We start from the raw sequence: 21,078 nt of genomic DNA on the forward strand, positions 1-21,078 counted from the left end.
GGAAATCTCAGTTCAATCTCATTCTTGAAAATGACTAGTGGAGCTGTAAAATAAGTTTGACTCAAACGAACACAGTTTTGCCGTAGACAAAATATTTTTTAAATTATATAGTTTCCTGTAAAGCTGCAGAAAAAGTGAAAATGAAAGCTCACGTGGATACCGGGGAAGATACAAGCAATGCCAAGAAACTCAAATTTCCATTTAACCAAATATTTGCGGCAATGATTTGTAAGAAAGTTTATATTTCCAATTTCATCATTTTGTGATGAGCTTTACTCAAGTTTGTTAATAGTTTAGTAGCTGAATTTTGTTTTTAAGAAATATTTTTGGTTTTCTGATTTTGTCAAATATTTCAGTTTGTGTTTAACGAGTTATAAACAACTGACTGGATGAGGCGACGCATTTAATTATTTTTTCTGATTTCATCGATGACTTCTGGCAAACAAATTGTTTCATCGACGATTCCTCAATCTTCTACAGGAACGGTTGACATTTCCAATACAACCGAAGGAAAAATTCAATGATTTATTCCTTAAGATTCATTTAAGAGAAAATAATGTTCGGATAGAGACCAAAATGTCATCTTTAATTTTTTTAAATAGTCAAAAAGCTCATGAGTTAAAATTTTGAATACAAAATGTTTGGCTATTTTATCAGTTGGTTTATTTTAACTATTTATTTATTTATTCAAACGCCTTTTAGGCTTTTACATGTTTTTACTTACATATATACAAATAAAAACAGACATGTATTTTACAAAGAAGTAGCAAAAAATATATAAATGATTTTTAGAAGAAAAAGAAAAATTTCAAAAATATCTTCTTTACATATTAGTATAAAAGTGGAAAGAACAGAAGTGCATTTTTAAATATGAAGACAGAAATGCATTTTACACAAAGAAAGGAGCAAAAAATAAAAATGAATTAAGAAGAGAAAGAAAAACAAAAATAAAATAAAAATTATTACATATTGGTAGAAAATACATGGGGATATATTTTACTTGCAATGTGTTCATATGTTATCAAAACTACCTTATGCATTTATTTATTATTCAAGGTAATTTAGCTTCATTGAACTCTGGTATGGGAATCGGGTGGTTATCCCCCGCTCTACCCCAAATGTTGGCTCCGGGTGGATTACTCTCTACCCTGGATTCTGAAGAGGCTAATACTTTAGCCTACTGGATGGCAGGGATATTCCCTTTAGCCGCTCTGGCCTGCACACCTCTAGCTACATGGCTGATGGAAGCTAGAGGAAGAAAAGCGTGTGGTTTGATAACGGGAGTGCCATTTGCCGTAAGTTAATCCATCAGTACCTGTATCTTGCTAATTATGACAATTTCGAGAAAAATTTGGTTTTAAAATATTGTTGAATGAACAACGTTTATAATTGATTGTTTTTTAACGTAGGTCAACAGCATTATAATTCTCTCTTCTAACAACATCTACCACCTTTTGATAGGACGATTTATCATGGGTTTTGGCATAGCCTTGTCATTGATCAACATCCCAACCTTCATTGGAGAGATATCAGAAACCAGGGTTCGGGGTGTATTGGGAGCTGGCTTAACTATTTTCTACACAATTGGAATCACCTTATCTTATATTGTTGGAGGATTTATCTCATACTACGCTGGTGCAATGCTAATGCTAATTTGTGGGGTGTTGAATATAGTTCTGTTCTTTTTTGTACCAGAAACACCAGCTTGGTTAGTACGAAATAAACAATACGAGGTAAGATTTTGTTTTCAAGTTTTTGTTTTTCACAATTACTATTTGCTTTGTTCTCAATAATGACAACTGTAAGCTTTATCAAAAAGGTCTTTACCGCTCTCTGAGAATGGGGTAAAGTTAAAAAAAACCGTTATAAATAAAGGCATTATTATTATTAATAACGGTTATGTAATGCCTTCATTAATTTTCCTTCAGTATTACCAGCCAACAACACTACCACAATAAAAAAGCAAAGAAAAATGCAGAAGAGTCAAAAATACCATAGACGAACTTTAACACTACAATGACTTACCTGACTACTTGAAAAATTATGTTAGCCATTAATTTTAAATCAACATTGGAAACCACGTGATGACTTCACTAAACAGACACGACATAATAAGGCTTGACTTTATATTATGTTTATTTAACCTAAAAAAATTATTGGAATTATAAATACATTAATTGAAAAACTGAAATTTTGGGTCACATACATCATAATCAGCCCTTATTCTTATGTACTATCTATTTTTTTCGATTCAACAGAGTGCGGCAAAGTCAATTTCATGGCTTTGGAGAATATACGATATTCAGGATCCTTCAGTACAAAAAGAGCTGGAAAAGCTTAAAAACGAAGTAAACGTTGTATCTCCGTCAAAACTTCAAGCAGCAAAACAATTGGGTATGTTTATAAGAACGTTTATTATGTCAGAAAAACAGTGTAAGTTTTTTTAACTGGGGGACTCGAATCTAGAGAAGTTAATTTTGGTTGGTCTATATGACTATATCGGCGTGGTGTAATTGTCAGCGTGTTTGGCTACCATGCAAGAGATCTCGGATTCGATTCCAAACATGATTGATATAGAAGTATTTCATACTAGAATATTTCATAATACCTGGACTGCAGAAGCGTGCGGTGAAGTTTTCGATTAAGGAGGCAGTCATTTGGTCCTAGGTATATTCAAACATAGGTAACATTTGTACCTTCTACTAACACAAAAATTAAAATTAGGTGCTAAAATAGTCATATGTCATAGTTTAACATTAAAATGCCGTCGTTTCAACCGATTTAAGTGCCTTATTTGTTAGAAATCGTCACAATGCATAGAAAATGAACCTGGATGTGTTTGTTAGGATTGGTTCCAAAAACATTCAAGATCTGAGATCTGCATGCATGCGCGGGCTTGTAAAATTTGGTACTGACGTCCCGCCCCAAAGGAACTAGAGTGCTTGCGTACTTCCATAGTCCAGAATCAGACAAAGCGCGGTGTATTTTACAATTTATACCAGTTCGCGCATTACTACTATAATGTGTGTGGAGTTGTCGCAAATTTTTGGACGTTATTGATGAATAAACATTCTCAGATGGCTTCGATCAAGACAACAAACCAATAATAAAATATTTCTTGTGGTTATTCAAAGAATTAGTTTACTTACTCGTATAGCTGATTTGATCAAATAATAAAAAATTTAGAGGTCAATTTTTTGGGGAAGCATTGGTTCCATCCAATATATGAACGGACCGCGCATGCTGGACTGGTATAAGGGTAAGACATCTTACCCTTGTGTAACAAAATATATCTATAATATCTACTTAATGCTTTAAGTGATGTCCCATCTCTGTTGCAATCAATTTCTTTTCATGTTCCCAACCGTGTCTTTTTTTCTTTTTTTTATATATATTTGGACCCCTGTATTTAGTAGCCTTACGTGTCATGTACAAGGCTAAGGTACTCGGAAAAAAAAAGTTTTTGTTTGTCTTGGAAATGGGATGTTCGATCACTGATTTTGGTTTATTACCTTTATGAGTCCAATCACCATTGTTGCAAAGTTCAAGAACAATGGCGCATGATAACTACTTTTAACTACAGTGTGGATATCTGTTAAGGATATTCCATATTTCCTGCATTCTGCTTCAAGACTATGGCGTTGCAAACTGAAAAATGGGCACTGAAATAACAGATGTTCCATACTCTGTGAAGAAATATCATCGCATGGACAATAGTCATCATTCCTTATTTTAAACCTGCTCCGTGTACGGTAAAAATTTGGGTCGTTTCGAAAGTACTTTGGTGATGATGACGGAAGTTTGCTGCATCAGCCAGCGTTGGGTTTAGTGATTTTACCTGTAGAAGAAGCGCGGTAATGATCCTCCCAACGCTGCTGCGTATTTTGTTTTATACAGCGTTTAGCAAAGCTAAGGGGAAATTCTGAGAAGAAATCCCAACCGTGTCACCAGAAGTCAAAATCTGCTATTTATAAAATCTTCTAAGAGCAACTTTGGTTTTTATGGCTCAATGTCCAGAATGTGTAGATTAGTCAATTCATCACACGACTTGGAATTTTTTGGGATAGATCTTCCTTCTTTTCGTAGATCTCTTCGCGACTAAACAGTGTGGGATGAAGTTGGATTGGCTTGGTTTAGCTCAAAGTTTTAGGTCTTTCGTTTTTTTTAATATATTGTATACAATTATTGTTTTGCCCTTGTTTGTCTATGCTAAATAGTTTTATGTTCTTTTGTTCAGTTTCTTGCATTTATGTTTCTTCATGTAACTGTTGTAATTGGCTTTTGCCGTATATATAAAATAAATAAATAAATATTAAAAATACGCTGCGATTGGTGTACCAATGCATTGCCCTATGCACCATTAGGTACTGAAAAGTAATTATGAAAATGATGATGATATGACTATACCACAAAACACATAATAGTTGTTATCTTTGACAAATCTTCAAAAACTCTACCAGAAGAACTCTTACAAACAATGACACTTTTTTTGAGGTCCCGGGTTACAAACTGCACTATTTCACTTTCCCTAGACTAGCGCCTGTAGCATGAACATACTTGTACAAAGGATATATTCCTTGGTACCTACACTCTACACTACTACGCACACAGATGCGTTTCTACTATCATCTCCCAGGGAACAGCCAAATGTGAACCAAGTGTTTTTACAGTTATTTACTAGGAAAAAGACAATAGATCCTGTTTACTGCACACCAAAATAAAACAGGGATGAGTTTGAGTATTGTCTATTGTCTTGTTAACCTTAATAATAAGTTAAGGAATGTATCTTTGTTTAGTTTTTTATATTTTACTTTTTGTGCTGTTACATGTTCAGTTAATTGCCATACTTATGTATATATACCTATATATATGTATAAAATATAATATGAATATGTGTGTGCGAATATATATGTGTGTGAATGTATGGTTATGAATGCATTACAAGTGCCCCGACTCAACACCGATTTTTCAGCGAGTCGGAGCAAGTTCACAGACATGGGTCGTTCCTGATTGTGTCGCTATAAACTGTGTCTCTGTCCTTAACAAATGTATGTTTAATGTAATTAATAAATAAAAAAATAAAAATAAAATACTTACTAGTTCTTTGCGCAATGTATTATTATTGCGTTTCTTAAAATTATTTTTTATTATTAACTTTTTAAAATCATTCTTATGTTGTTGGAATTCCATTTCTCGACGCGTTTTGAAGCTGCAAGACTTGTTGTTATCTAAATTCTAATTTTATAAATTTGAATTTTATTTTGTTTTTAAAATATAACTTAAACTCTAAACTTCATAGTCAAATAAAAAATTTGAAAATAAAAATGTAAAAAGGGGCTAGATTTTTTTTTAAATTTTTTATTTAAATCTTAAAGTAGGGCACACATATCATACATATTGTTATGTGTGTTCTAATAATAACATTGCAAATATATTTAATTTATAAATTGTTTATCACATATGTCTTGACCATTATTTTAAATTTTCATATGTTTTTTTCTTCATAAATATTTTTTTCCATTTCGTCATACTTTCATACTTTTTAATTGCTTTAAATAAAACTGAATTTTGTGACTTTGCCTTTTTCCTAAATGGAAGTCTAATTTTGTTCTTTTCTCTAGTATTGTGATCGTGTTCATGCTGGTTCCGATCAATTTTTTTCCAAAATTCTGTTTTTTTATTGGAGTTTATAATTTTATGAACAAATATCATTGTATTGTAAAATATTCTTTGTTTATATGTTAATAATTTCATTTCATTTACCATCGACTTTACCCTCGTGTATCTGTTTTTTTTCAAAATGATTCTAAAGGCTTTATTTTGTAATACAGTTAGTTTATCTATGTTTTCTTTGTTTGATAAAAATAAAATGCTACTACAGTAGTTAACATGTGGTTCAATAATTGCTTTGTAAATGGTTTTGCAAGAGTCCTTATCAATAAATTTTCTGATCCTTCCCAAAATAGATATTTTTTTTGCAATCTTATTCATTACCATCTTAGCGTTTTGGTGAAATGTAAGTTTTGAATCCAACATTACACCTCAATATTTAATTTCAGTGACTTCATTAAGTTTTTCATTTTCTATTACAATTGATGGTGTAATTTCTATGTCTTATTGTCCATGCGCTCTGTAGCTGCAAGACGTTCTGTTATCTAGCTCTTATATATCACAATTGTATTATATCATAATTGGAGACGAGGAACCAGAATCCCAACCGTTCATGCGCTCTGCATCGGCAAGACGTGTTGGGATATTTATTTATTGTACAGCGCCCTTAAGGTGATTTTCACAAAAATGGCGCTATATAAATTATCCAAACATTATTAATGAATAATAACAAAAAAGTTTCCCACTCTCACAACACTAGATTAAATACTAAAATTTCCCTGGTCATTCCCCGAGTTACAAATTACTTAAAATACACTTAAATTCATGTTTATAATTAAAAAAAAGTGTAAAAAAACCTGTACTATAAAATTGTGTCCCAGCAAAGGTCTTTAGACTTAGTGGGTCTTCTTCTGCTTCTTTTTTTTCCTGTTGGTTTAGGTCATATGACCTATTTGTGATGGCGGCCTGTCCTCGGATAATGACATCCAACTGTACTTCCATCTTTTTGGCGGCCTTTCTGGTAGTCGTCTGCTGCAAGGGGTTTTCAGACTTTATGATTTTCGTAAGCCTCGTATCATCCATACATGAACGTAGTTATGCAGAAAGCAATACAATTTTGTAAAAATGAGATATTGATGTTATCGGGTGCATTAAGGTCAATTCTATGTTCTTAATAACTGCCAAACCGCTTACATACAAAAAACTATAAAAATCACCTTTTAAAAATGGTGTTAATCTCAAAAATGGCATTTCTAAATTTGCAGAAAAGACCCACAAAACTAGAAAAATCTTACGGTACATTAAAAATCAATATAACTGGTCAAATACATAATTGCATTCTTGTTTGTTGTAAAAAAAACTAATGTTTTTATTGTTTATCATTTTTGAAAGTCGAAAAACATTCCAACTGTTGTGTAGATTCGATTATTTACCCTTTTCACAAAAGTGCTATTATCTCAGTTTCACTTTTCTATGGCTGGCTGCTTTCTGCATAACTACGTTCACATGATCTCCATCAGTAAAACTTAGTGGTTAATTCATTTTAATATGTTACTAAAAATACCAGACAAATGCTATTCTGCAGCACTGAGCTAATGCAGCGCCCGGAGTGATATTTGGAACGCTCTCGCGGCCGTAGAAAACACTTTTATCAATACCAACAGCCGTAAATTTGGCTGGCCCGAATCCTACTTTGGCCCGCGACGCGTAGTTCGCTGCAACATCAGTCTGCACGATTCTACATAACACCGCGAATCGAAAGAATTCACTAAATTTTATCTCAACCGTTCGTGTCGCCTGGCCGCGAGTTCTTCATCAGTGTTTGCTGTAAATTGTCATTGTAAAATCCTTTTGTACGAAGTATAGGATGTAACCAGTGTGTTACTTTACTTAATAAATAACTACAATGTAATCCGGGAATATATTTTTCATTATAACCACAAATCAGCTCCCGAACATCTATTCTATAGGACGATGAAATGCCATGATATAACGATTGATTTTATTAATCACAACTTTCGTATGATATTTTTTTAGTTTTGTCTAAGCCTCTTCGCCGTGGTTTTCTTCTTTGCCTCATGATGCTCTTCATCCAGAGTTGGATGGGCATGATAGCAGTCCACAGCTATTCCGTCTCCATATTCCTGGAAAGTGGTGCTGCAGACCTGACTGCTGAAGAAGCAGCTACCGTGTACGGCTGCATACAAATCCTGGGAGCAATTTCGGTTACCACATTGGTGGAACACGCCGGAAGAAAGGTGAGTAATGGCTTTACAAAAATATTTGATTGAATTTTACTCATATTTAAAGACCTAACTTTGTGGTCAAATATTTTACTAAATGTTGTGAAATATTTGTATATACCCACTTACCGACTTTTCTATGTCCGGTTTCGAGACTTACCCGCCTCTTCGTTAGGATATCAATCAAATCAACATGCATGTCTACCAATGACTCACCTCCTACAGTCTGTATTGAATGCCGCAGCGAGACTTATTTTTAAAATTTCTAAGTTCAGTCAAATCACTCCACTACTTCGGAAATTACACTGGCTACATTTTCTACAGAGGGTGGAATACAAACTCTGTTGGCTTATGTATAAGTCACTGCACAAATCTGCTCCAGAATATCTAAGGGAGCTCTGCATTCCAGATGAACTAGCTGACAGACGTCTTACGCTTAGATCAGCTACATCTACAACTTACAAAGTCCCACATCTCGCTTTATATTAACTGCATGAAAGATTGCGTTAAAAAAAACAGGTGTCTATGACAGCCTACCAACGTTAGGAAGAAAAAAAATACCAATATCTTGAGCGTAGTTCTCAAACTTCCGGGTCATATGTGAACACAACAGTATATCAAAACAGTGGCAAATATATATATTACAAAATAAATTATAAAACTAAACTTTAACTTTACTAAAGCGTACATAAAATAAGATGAGACTCGTTGAGAGTGTCGATTTTTCAGAATAAACGTTTCTGACTGTATGAGTAGTGTCTAAGAATTTCTGAATGATATTCTTTGCATTTATTTTCTCTCCAGGTATTGATGGCAGCTTCCAGCCTCAGTGTTTCTGTTTGCATGTACAGTATGGGGGCGTACTTTTATTTGAAATCTCAGGGAGTAGATCTCAGCATGGTCCAATGGCTTCCAGTGGTCTCTTTGACTCTTTGTGTCTTCACTTATACTATTGGAGCTGGATCAATTCCCTTTATCTTGGTCTCAGATCTTCTAGCTAATGAGGTAAAAGCTTACATTATTTTAAACAAAAATAAATTTAATCTAATTTTTTTAATTGAGCTTGTACCTTTACTTATTTTTCTAAAATTTCTATTGTTATTTCAGCTTTTTTTTATATTTTTAGACTTACTATTTGAGTACCCTACGATTTCAAATTGATACTAACTGGATTTAATATTTGAGAAATTTAAAGCGATAACTTAATTTTGTTCAACAATGTTTAAGTGTGTCCAAATGCTTGCAGACTGGCTGGATTTCCTCCCTAGGGAGTTATTCATATTTAAATTTATTGCAACAGAAAAGGAAAAACATTATTGAGAAGGGAATGTGGAAATCTAGGCATTTATAGGGCTTATGACCTGCCATTGGTTGGTTTAAATGACCACTTTACACACTGTGTAACATTCACCATTCTGCCCATGTTTAAACATCCACGTTTCCTCAACTCTTCCATCTGTTGACTTTTGTGAAGTTATGTTTAAACATGGGCAGAATGGTGAATGTTACACAGAGTAACGAATTACAACAGGTATGGAGAATACCTTAAATAAGGGAATATGAAGTCTTGGCATTTACAGGGCTTATGACCTGTCATTGGCTGGTTTAAGTGGCCACTTTACACACTGTGTAACATTCTCCATTTTGCCATGTTTGAACATCCATATTTCTTCAATTCTTCCATTTGTTGATTTAAGCCAATGACAGGTCATAAGCCCTGTAAATGCATAGTCTTCTATATTCCCTTTTTTGAGGTATTCTCTATCCCTGTTGTAATTTGTTAATCTTAATGACTCCCGAGGGGGTGAAATCCAGTATTTTGTCTACGAACATTTGGACAAACTAAAAATATTGTAATAGCTATACAGTGCGTAAAGTAGTCACTTAAACCAGCCAACGACAGGTCATAAGCCCTGTAAATTCCTAGACTTCCGTATTCCCTTCTTAATAATGTTTTCCCTCTCTGTTGCAATAAATTTTATTTTTGTTCACTTCACAAACTTCAAATTTCTTGATTGCCAATACGGCCAACAGCGGGTTAAGCCTTTGAAATTCAGTGACTTTCATGTTCTCTTCTGAAAAAAATATCTTTATAACGTCCGGTATACGAGATGCCTCCCAAAAGCTTGCTCCCAAAATTGTTCATGTCTTTAGCTTCTCTAGTTCTGAATGATCTCCGTCGACAATTTTTGTCTCAATCGTCAGAAGCAGGCCTAACGTGGAAGAGTGCGAAAAGGTCAACAACCGACAAAGAGGTCTTAGGCTGTTTGTAATTTCAGCTCTTCTAATTCCAGGTTAGGGGAGTTGCTACAATGTTCTCCATCCAAGTCTCTCTCTTCAACACTTTTCTGACCCTTCGATTCTTCGCTCCAGCTGTGGCGTACTTTGGAAGCCATACGGTTTTCTTCTTCTTCGGATCCAGCTCTGCTGTGGGCGGTCTCCTGACGATCCTTCTGCTTCAGGAAACAAAGGGAAAATCACCAGAGCAGATACGCCAACTCTTAAGCAAATAGGCGAGTTGTAATTTTTTTTTGCTATTTTGCAAAAAAATTATCATCATTTTCAGCAGACATTAAAACGTATTTTCTGAGCATCAATAAAACTTATTGATCCAGTTTTTACGTATTCTTCATTGACATAGTGCGCTTTCGTCCAAGCAGATATCCTTGCTAAAGTAATAATTTAATGATTATTATAATTTATCCCATATCTGCTACCAGCTACCTGATGAAGCTTATGGCATCATATATCTCTATCTAGCGAGTCAGATCAGCGTCTTGTTGTTCTCAAATATGAACTGTCAGCAGTAGACGTCCCGACTCGAGACTCTTAAAATGTGGGCAAGTGTGAAGACCCTCAGAAGACATACATAATAATGCGTTGTTCCTCGATCAGCACAGCAAAAACTATAGCTTACAATGTCTCGATTGTATCGTAAACTTGACGCAAGATCTGGACTTGTTTGGTGTAATTCTTTCTTGATTTATATAATCACTAAAATAGACCAGACCTTGTTTCCGGGTAGATTTTTTTTGTCTTAGATTGAATGGTTTTTAGTGGTTTTTCATTTTAATCTTAAATGAGTAATAAAAAAGTTTTTGTATTAATGATAGTTTCCATTTGTAATAATATAATCATAAATTATTATTTATCTAGGTTAAGTATGAAACAATCGAAGCAGTATATAATAACCTGCTGACTAGTTGTATACTTACAATTCACCTGGACTTATTTTAAGATTATTGTGTGTACATTTTTTTTTAATAAAATAAAAATAATACATAAGTAAAAATAAATATTTATAAGAATATGGTTCTGTGACATCATTTTTGCCTAATCATATTATTATATTTAATTTTATTGCACAAATCATGCAATCGCATCCATCCATACATTGTCTTTTAGTTACCCTTTCGTCAGTAGAATTACATAAATATTTATTTAAATCGACTAAATTATCTATTCAGATAATCCTGTATTTCTTGCGTTGATTTTCCTTTCGTTTCTGGAAGTAGCAGCATCGTCACGAATCCGCCGACTATTGCTGATACTCCGAAGAAATAGAAGATGGTGTAGCTTCCAAAGGCTGCCGCAACTGGTCCATAGAAGCGAAGAACGATGAAGGTGTTGAGAAAGAGGACCTGAACAACCACCATCCCAGCGACGCTTCGGACCTGAAAGATATGAAAGTTCTGAGGATAAGTGTTTCTTGCACAAGCAAATATTTCAAGCAAGCAAGTGAACAGGAACAGCAGAAATTATCTATGATTCTTTTTCATCCAGATTATTCGAAGTTGATTTAAAAAATGAAAATTAAAGCATTTTCAATGAATTATCATTTAATTCATTGCTGACTGGTTTCCGAATTCTTATGTGCCCTTTTTCTTAGCATAATTTCAAAATAAATTATCCTATTTTATAATGTTAACACTGTCTTTTATTATAGAAATAAAAGACGAGTACTACTTCAATCCACAAATAAGGAATGTCCAGTGACCGCTTTCGCTATATCTTTGAGTAAATATTATCTTTGATGTAGCGAGATTAGAGACGTAGGAGTTATTTTTGATAATAGATTGCTGTTCGGGTCTCATAAAAATTATATTGTTGAAAAAGCTTACCAAATGCTGGGCTTCATTTGAAGAATTTCTAAGCCTTTTAAAAAACCAAATACATGAAAAACTGCATACAACACTTTTGTACGCAGTAGATTGGAGTTTGCATCCGTTGTGTGGAGCCCACAATACATAACAAACATAGAAAGGATTGAAAATGTTCAACGAAATTTTTAAAAATACCTAGATTATAAAAACAATAAAACGCTTTGCACATACAGCCAATCTGCCAAACAAAATGGATTTTTTACCCTTGAAAATAGACGCACTGTACCTGAATTATGCTATTTACATAAATTATTAAATAATAAAGTAGACTCTTTTAACCTACTCTCCAAAGTTAATCTTAATGTCCCCATTCGCAGGACAAGAAATACGTATTTATTCCATCTGCCAGTCTGTAGCACTAACTATGCACAACACTCTTTCCTCTATCGTTCTTGCTCTAACTTTAATGTTTTTTTTATCTGTTAATATATTTTACATACCCCTTAATTTATTTAAAAATAAATTAAGACTTATTATTTCTGGTTGCGATACGATCCCACTTACTATTTAATGATGCACACACCTAAACACTTACTCCCACACTAATACACATAAACACACATCTACACTTACTCTCATACAAATACACATAAACACATTTTTGTTGTAACACAATTTAATAATATGCATGATTTTTATTTAAGAAACTTTGCTGGTCTGTCTTTAAACTGTATTTTTTTTAATGTTATTATATCATTGTCGACTGTTTGTTTCTTAAAAATAAATAAAGTATCACTTGTCTTTTATTTCTATAATAAATTACAATGAACTTCCATCAAGAATTTTCACTTACGAACTTAAATGTTTTAACACTGTCTACCTACATTAAATTCATTTGAAGGTGTTAAATCAAGCCTTTATGTCAAGAAGCATTTTGTGTTTGTTGAAGTGTGGAGTGAGAGGGCTCACCGCTCAACCTTTTATAGTTTTAAAAAATATTTTTTTATTTCAAGGGCGTTTATTTAGTTTGAGAATAGTGGTGTGTATGGGAAATTAATATATATATATATATATATAAATATATATACATATATCCTAAGAAGAAGAAGTAAGCTTTGCAAAAGGAATATTAAACATATTTGTATTATTTCATGTTTTGCCAAAGTTTTGCTGTAAATACAGATTTCTTTCTAATTTCAGAAATTGGATGATATCTTATTTGAAGAAAAGAACCCAGATAAAATATAATAAATATTAGCATAAATATATTTGAATTATCACCATTAACTCTGACACAAAGCATTAATCTGAAAATTTATTAACGATCTTGGTTCCCTGTTTGAGTGTAATTATCTTTTCTGCTGATAACTTTAAAACATTTCAGAAAATTGAACCAACATTTGACCACGCAATACTTCAAAAGGATCTTGATTCCTCTCATATTCATGCTCATAAAAGGTGTGAACTGAATGATATGCACCTAAATGCTCTTTTTTATGGGAGTTGCTTATTTCTTGTCTTGCTTATTATGTATTAAAAATGCCACAAAATAACGTTTAAAAGAAAAGGGACTCAAAGCTGTTTTACTTATAGCATTAATAATATTAACCGTAATTCAGTTAGCACAATTTGAGATTTTAAAATTACTTTTAACTCACATTTAACTTTTTCCAATCATTTCAATATTGTTAAAAAGAATCAACCACAGAATATCCAAGCCATTTGAAAATGCAGCATCAATAAATAATTTTATTATTATTACTCAAATTTATTTCATTGACCTACACGCTTATTTTATATAATTTATGAAAGATGGTGGAGTTTTATAATTGAGGATATGTACAAAGAATTATACTAATGCTTACTTGTTGAAGTTTCGAATAAAACAAAATAAAAATAACTAAAATATGTCTTACTTCGTTTGTTAGTAGGTCTGACATAAGAATGAATGGAACAGAACCAGCTCCGATAGTATACGTGAACACGCAGAGGGACAGAGCAACAACTGGAATCCAGGGTACAAGGCTGAGGTCGAACCCGAGGGTCTGGAGGTGAAGAAATGTTCCCATGGTGATCATGCAGACTCCAACACAGAGGCACGAGCAAGACATAAGGACCTAAAAAATAAAAAAGTTTTGATCGAATTTGTTTCGAGCTGATAGTCAAATGGGATTTTAAAAAACATGCTTATACAACTCAATCTACTGTAATAGATTGAGTTTTTCTACTGACATTCCTTGGTGAAACTGCATTTTCATTATAATAATAAAAACATTGAAGAATTATTTTTTCCAGAAGTTAGTTGATCTTGAACATATTTAATTTTAATTATTTTTTTAATTTAGTAAAAATGATTTTAATAAATAAAAGTAAGAAAAAATAAACATTATTATGAATAATAAATTTCATAAAAAGTACATGTTTTTGTAAAATCCTAAACATATCTACTTTAACACATCATGGAAATGTTATCACTGTAACTCTCCAAAAAAAGAGACTAACTCTTGTGCTTGGAAAGTGACTTACACTGTTTTAGTTGTTTATCTATAGGAGTTTATATAATTTTCAATACGAGTACATGAAAAAGAAAAAAAACATAGTATTTATAAAGAAAAAATATAAAACAATAATACATTCATACTAATTAAAGTTAGTTGTTGATTTTACACGTGTTCAAAAATTTCTTTAGATTAACTTTAAATTTATTTATTGGTATATTATTTTTAATAGTTTTTAGTTTATTGGGAAGATTGTTATAATTTTTTACACCTTTAAAGACAAAGCTATTTTGACCATGACTTGTATGGAATTTAGGAATTTTAATATTATGTTGGTATCTGAGTAACTAACGAACTAGTATATAACTCTTAATATTTTACCGTTTTTGCTTGTATGGTCTCGAAACCGGTAGACATAGAAAAGTCGGTAAGTAGTAATATACAAATATTTAATAACATTTAGTAAAATGTTTGACCACAAAGTTAATGCTTTAAATATAAATAATATATTAAATATTTGTTTATAACCACTTACTGACTTTTCTATGTCTACCGGTTTCGTCAGAACACTAATAATCAAACCAACATGCAAAACCCACTATACACCTTCCCAGTGTTGTTGCACTAAAATACAAAACTAACAGGACATGAATTTTAATAAGCACATGCACCGATTTAATTATGAAAATATTATTAAAATGCATGTCGTTTTGGTTTTATATGTTTGTGCAACAACTATGGTGAAGGTGTATAGAGGGTTTTGCATGTTGGTTTAATTGGTGTCCTGACGAAGAGACGGGTACGTCTCGAAACCGGTAGACATAGAAAAGTTGGTAAGTGGTTATATACCAATATTTAATAACATTTTATTAATTAAATTCATTTATTTTTAAATGCACTTTGTAAAGCGCCCTTGAAGTATTTTATTACGAAAATGGCGCTATATAAGTAATATATACATATATAACTAGAATAAGTGTTGCACATTTTATTCATAAATGTTAAGTAGGACTCCGTTTCCAAACTCCAGTTATCCGGATTGCTAAATTTACGCATCGTTATCAGAAAACAAAAAGCGTTCCTCGCGTGCCCTCACTGCTCGTAGACGAGTTTCTGCGTCAAAGCAAAAATTAACTTTGCTGGAAATATTTAAATAAGCTTTGAATGTCATTCCAATCCACTGTATTTTATTTTATTAATATAAACGGCAAATCTGCCTTTTACAAAAATTTATAATAATAACATATTTGGCTAAATATTTTTATTTTTTTTAAACATAAGATTTATAAAAAAAATTAAACCTAAAAATTATAAAAGATTTATATTTAAAAAAATGAACCTAAAAATTATACAGTGTATTCAGTAGAAAGTTGAAATAATTCAAGAATAAATGTAAAAAACAAATTTAATAAATAAAACATTCTACAGTAAAACAACAAGAAAATTATATGTACTGTTTCATACAGCTGGGCAAAGTGAACAAAAAACTGTATATATTATGAAATGCATAAATAAATAAATTTAATTACCATTCACCATCTTTTAAAAGGTTCAAAAGGTTTGTTCCATAGGAACAATACCCTACACTAAATATATCAGATACATGGGAATAACTATTGCCGAGTTCACGAAGTCTGTTTAATACGGTATAACAAGTATTATTTCAAAAGCAATCAAATCTGGCACTCATTGATCCCAAAAATTAAAGTTTGACTGTGCTGACTTTTTTTGGGTATGTTTTTTTGGAAATGGGTGGGATAAATATAAATTTGAAGAATTTTTAAATTTAAGGCTAGAGTAAAAAATATCATGTATGATATTATTTATAGAAAAATAACAATTTTACTTTAAGAAATCACTCTCATTATACATATAGTATTTTTTTGCATTATTTTACTGATTATAAGTGCATTTTTACAATAAATATTGTCTCAGATATTGATGATTTTAATGAAATATACAGTTGTAGCACCAGTTCCTAGATGAAGGAATACAGTGAGACCGCAGCCATGCCTGAAAGGAAAATGAACGTAATGGACAAACGAATGACTTAACTGAGATGTGACAGAAAAACGGTGAGGATGTTAAAGGGTATCAGTCAAATCATACCTTTCGTCCAGCTCGCTCTATCAGCGATGTGACAAACAAGGCTCCCAAGATTTGGATGCACCCATAGACCGCTGCTGCTCCTTCCGCAGTCAGTTTAGCAGCCCCACTCTCCAGAAAGATAGAGACGGAGTAGCTATGGACTGCTATCATGCCCATCCAGCCCTGGATGCAGATCGCCATCACGCTGAAGAGGAACCCGCGGCGAACTGGCTTCACGAACACTATTCAAACATAGAAATATGATTAACCTAAAGTGCCTTCACATACGTCGGTAAAAAAATAAAAATAATAAAAAATAATTATTAACTATAATAAACATCATATCTACATACAATACATGAAAACGAAAACATGTATATGATTAAATGGCGGACTAATTTCCACTGTTGAAATTATTTGTCACCGACTTGTGACTATCGTCAAATATTAAGGGTATTTGATGGCTACGTATCGGCGAAATAATATAATGACCATGGTTAAAACTCCAAAAAGTACCTGGTTAGCACCATACGAAGGAACTGATAAAAGAGTACTCAGAAAGGTTTGCTTTTGACCTAATTAAGCTCAGCCGAAATCTGAGGGTTATCACTAGAGCCCGCCCAGGGCTCTGCAGATTGGGCAAACACTTTGCTAAAATGAACCTTTCCGAAACTTCTAGATGTAAGTTCTGCAGTGCAGATGAGGAAACACCTATGAACAATATATACGAATGTGATGCTTTACATCATAAAAGGAGCCTCATCCTCTGGGGACCACTGGTTAAACCCGAGGATAGTAAAGAGCTCGCCTTCTATCTAATTGCCCGATACTTAACGGATCTTGGCTTGAAGGGGAAGATTGATCAAAATGAGATCTCTCGCCTTCCACACAGTAGCCAGGCTCTTTATAGGCCTGGGCTTGGAGGGCGAGAACTATTCACGGGGACCCGTCACGTCACAATAAATCTTCACAGGTCGCGTGACGTCAGCGTCTTGCATAGCACTGACCCCCGCCTATAAGAATAATGATTGACAAAAATCAAGCTTATCTTGTAGTATCTCCAAACATCTCACAGTTGACTTCAGTCGGCTACATTAATTTGACAATCGTCAAAAATTCTATTTTTTTTTATTCTAAATAAAAAAGTTCCACCCGGTTAGGTACTTGATTCGCCAAACTCGATTTAAATGTGAAATAGCATAGAAAAAAATCTACTCCTAAACTTACAAAGTTGCTTAGCAGCTTTTAGCCGAGATGTTGGTGCGTGCTTCGCTGCTTCCAGAAGTCTATCCATTTCGTTCTGCACCTCCGGATGCTTTGTGTCGACTCTTCGCAGCCAAGCTATTGATTTAGCTGCTCTCTGAAATAAGTCAACTTCCTATAGATATTCCAATCCAACATTGATTCCAATTGATCAGACAAAATATAAACTACTAAGAAATACAGGTTGATCAAAATCATTAAGGGCCGGTTGCATCAAAGTTGGTATAAATTTAGTTTAAAGTTAAATATTTAAACTTAGTTAAGGCTCAAAATCTGGTAACTGAAAAATTCCGTTGCATCAACATTATTTCAGTTAAGTTAAAGTTAAGAATGTTGCCACTGTAAAGGTTCAAGTTTCACCCTAAAAATTGTTGGGATTTTTGCGCAAGCACGAACTTGTTTATTTACATGTAGCAATACACATGCCCCGCGACGCGTCTTTGGGCACAAACGTTTAAATTTCGTTCCAATTTTCAGTGTGTGCGAAAGGGCGAAGCAACACTGCGCATTCGGAGAAGAAAAGAACAAAAGGGACATCGTCCTTTTTGAACTAGATAAAAAATTAAAAGAGCAAAAGCTAAAACAAAATGAAGAACTTTTTACTCTAGAAGTAGAGCAAAAAAAGGACATTTTTCGGGCAACTATTGCAGCCTTAAATGCCCAGAAAGAGTTAGCTGACCTCAATCTAACTCTGTTTAAAAATAAATAAACAACATTTCAATACAGTCATGATTAAGGTTTATTTTACACCACGCCGCTGATGATCAAGTCCTGTGTTTTGAAAAATAGTGAACAATTAAAAATTCAAATAATTATAAGTTATTCACTTTTTTGACATTCGAAATTTGGCGATAAAGTAGGACTCTTCCCACAAAAAATGGTCCGTTTGTGGTTTGAACAGTTTTTTTTTTAGGTTTAGAATATACTCGATGATAAATTCGTCATCGGAAGACGAAAAATCAGATAAAATTGACATTTTGTGCAACTTTTCACAGATCGATCAATAGATTTCAACACTCCCGACGCTTTTTTGACAGATGGCAGATCGCATTTAACTTTAAACGGTCCCCTGGCGGCCGGTCAAATAAAAGTAACTTTTTTGTTAATATTTAGTTAACTTTTTTTTATGCAACGCATTTTGACATAAAAGTAACTTTTATTTGACTTTAGCCCTGACTTTAACATAACTTTTGTCGATGCAACCGGCCCTAAATCTAGTAATGTCAAACGTCTACATTATGAACATTAATGAAAATAAATAAAAGTTTGAAAGACAAGGATGTTTGATGTTTTTTGTTGATATTTGTAACTGTAACTGTTGTATACTGTTATATACTGTAAAGCTGTTGGAGGAGTACGGTGACATCACACGTACAGAGGAATTATATTTATATAAAGAAGATAATGATGTAATTACTTATATTTCGATTTATTATATAAATAAAAGACGAGTGATACTTTAATCCACAAATTTGGAATATCCAGCGACCGGTTTCATCGCTTTCGCGACATCTTCGAGACTGGTATCTTTATTAAATAGTTCAATGTATTTATACGAAACAGAGGTAAGGATAGATAATTCAAAGTTATATGAAAGTAAATTAAATAAAGTTATTTTTATCTAAAGGATCATTATCAACATTTTTTCTTTGGGTTAACAAATGAGTTGATATAATGCTATTTTAATGAGTTTAAGTATTTTATTTTATTTTTAGTGTCCCATACTTAATCTCATTAAAATAGCATTATATAAACTCATTTGTTAACCCAAAGAAAAAAAAATTGATAATGATCCTTAAGATAAAAATAACTTTTTTAAATTTACTTTCATATAATTTTGAATTATGTATCCTCACCTCTGTTTTGTATAAATACATTGAACTCCTTGATACCAGTCTCGGAGATGTCGCGAAAGCGATGAAACCGGTCACTAGATATTCCAAATTTGTGGATTAAAGTATCACTCGTCTTTTATTTATGTAATTGGCGGCCTCCGTGGTGTAGTGGTCAAGACGCTTGACTCACGCTCGGAAGGTTCCGGGTTCGATTCCCGGTGAGAACACAAAAATCAAAAATGAATTTTTCTCAAGCCTGGGTGTTCTGTGATGTAATTCACCACTGTAATTGGGCCTACTGGCCTGTAGTGGTGCAAAAATAAATGAAAATAATAAATTACAATGAACTTCCATCAAGAATTTTCACTTACAAACTTAAATGACTTATATTTTTTTATAAAGTTATCAAAAGTATCAATGTAAGTTCTAATATATCTAAATATAAGTCCAAAATTGTAAAGTGCTTTTAAGGTGATTTACCACAAAAACGGTACTTCATAAAGTAGTCAATTAATATAAGGTTTATATTTCAAGCACTAACTTTGTGGCTATTCATTATAATAAAATAAATAAAACAACTTAGTTTTTAACCACTTATTTTTATTTTTCACCGACCGGTTTCAAAGCAAACAAGCTTCTTTGTCAAGGTTTACGTAAATAGTTACGAAAAATAAAAATTAGTGGTTAAAAACCAAGTTGTTTTATTTATTTTATTTAAGACATATTTCAGTTACTAATTCCAAATATTTAGTACACTTTCACTCATTTGTTCGACCAATTAGCGCTTTCACCCTCTTCAGGCTGTCAAATATTATACATTGTAAAGATAATTTATATAAAACTAAATATTATCTTACTTGTAGGTACATATTTTATCAATGTACATAGTACCAAGTGACTGTTGACCGAATCAAAATTTTCACCACACGCTTCTGATATAATACTGTATTATCAATTCAGGTAGAAATAAGGAAAATATCTCGAATAAATTAAATTAAATACCTCCATCTTCCCTTTTTTCACCAGCCATGCCGGTGTCTCCGGAGCCATCAGGAATAGAAGAGTGCTGAGAAGAGCTGTGGCCAGCATCACCATCGCTGCCGCTCTGTAGGAGACGAATCCTCCGACGACATAAGACGTAGTCATACCAAGAGTAAGCGTTAGTGTCAGCAGTGAGCCTAAAGCCCCTCGGATTCTCGGTTCGGCAGTTTCTCCCGTATAAGTCGGAATATTTCCTATGGCGAAGGCAACTCCGACACCCACGAAAAAACGCCCTACGAGGAGGCAGTAGATGTTGTCTGTGATGATAATTATAATGGCGTTTATCTGGAAAACATAAGTCGATTTAAAAAATATATTTTACCCAATGATAATGGTAAAAAGCGCGATGTCAAAATAGCTAAATTTTTATTCGCTTCAAAAGTTGGGATTATAAATC

General features: G+C 33.0%; 2 protein-coding genes across 4 annotated transcripts in view; one reads left to right on the forward strand and one right to left on the reverse strand.

The window, feature by feature from the left end:
• Positions 1–14,024, forward strand: LOC148278332 (trehalose transporter 1-like protein). 3 transcript variants are annotated; one of them, XM_088231556.1, is made up of 8 exons: positions 1–228; positions 1,057–1,295; positions 1,410–1,733; positions 2,259–2,394; positions 7,648–7,868; positions 8,658–8,858; positions 10,148–10,366; positions 13,888–14,024. In XM_088231556.1, exons 1-7 carry the CDS (start codon positions 141–143, stop codon positions 10,364–10,366), a joined length of 1,428 nt encoding a protein of 475 aa, XP_088087682.1. In that variant the 5' UTR covers positions 1–140; the 3' UTR covers positions 13,888–14,024. The 3 variants fall into 3 exon arrangements, with proteins under 3 accessions (XP_088087682.1, XP_088087683.1, XP_088087684.1); XM_088231557.1 differs by having other exon boundaries at positions 13,885–14,008; XM_088231558.1 differs by lacking the exon at positions 13,888–14,024 and adding an exon at positions 11,372–11,507.
• The window catches only part of LOC148278333 (facilitated trehalose transporter Tret1-like), a 20,285-nt gene continuing 10,344 nt past the window's right edge, over positions 11,138–21,078 (reverse strand). Inside the window, exons 3-7 of the mRNA XM_088231559.1 lie at positions 20,643–20,966; positions 17,770–17,902; positions 16,564–16,784; positions 13,873–14,073; positions 11,138–11,527 (exon numbers count right to left, since the gene is read on the reverse strand). Of these exons, the coding sequence (XP_088087685.1) occupies positions 11,309–11,527; positions 13,873–14,073; positions 16,564–16,784; positions 17,770–17,902; positions 20,643–20,966 (1,098 nt within the window). The 3' untranslated portion in view covers positions 11,138–11,308. The remainder of the gene's footprint in view (positions 11,528–13,872; positions 14,074–16,563; positions 16,785–17,769; positions 17,903–20,642; positions 20,967–21,078) is intronic.

Source organism: Micrasema longulum, unplaced genomic scaffold (genome assembly GCF_059751315.1).
Source record: "Micrasema longulum isolate JH-2025_06_02 unplaced genomic scaffold, ASM5975131v1 h1tg000892l, whole genome shotgun sequence".
In the NCBI taxonomy this organism is placed as follows: Eukaryota; Metazoa; Arthropoda; class Insecta; order Trichoptera; family Brachycentridae; genus Micrasema; species Micrasema longulum.

Excerpts from the sequence above, each read along its gene's own strand:
- LOC148278332 (XM_088231556.1), top strand. The coding sequence starts at position 141 with ATGAAAGCTCACGTGGATACCGGGGAAGATACAAGCAATGCCAAGAAA. Across the intron at positions 229-1,056 it reads AATATTTGCGGCAATGATTT|GTAATTTAGCTTCATTGAAC; the intron begins GTAAGAAAGTTT and ends TTATTATTCAAG. Across the intron at positions 1,734-2,258 it reads TACGAAATAAACAATACGAG|AGTGCGGCAAAGTCAATTTC; the intron begins GTAAGATTTTGT and ends TCGATTCAACAG.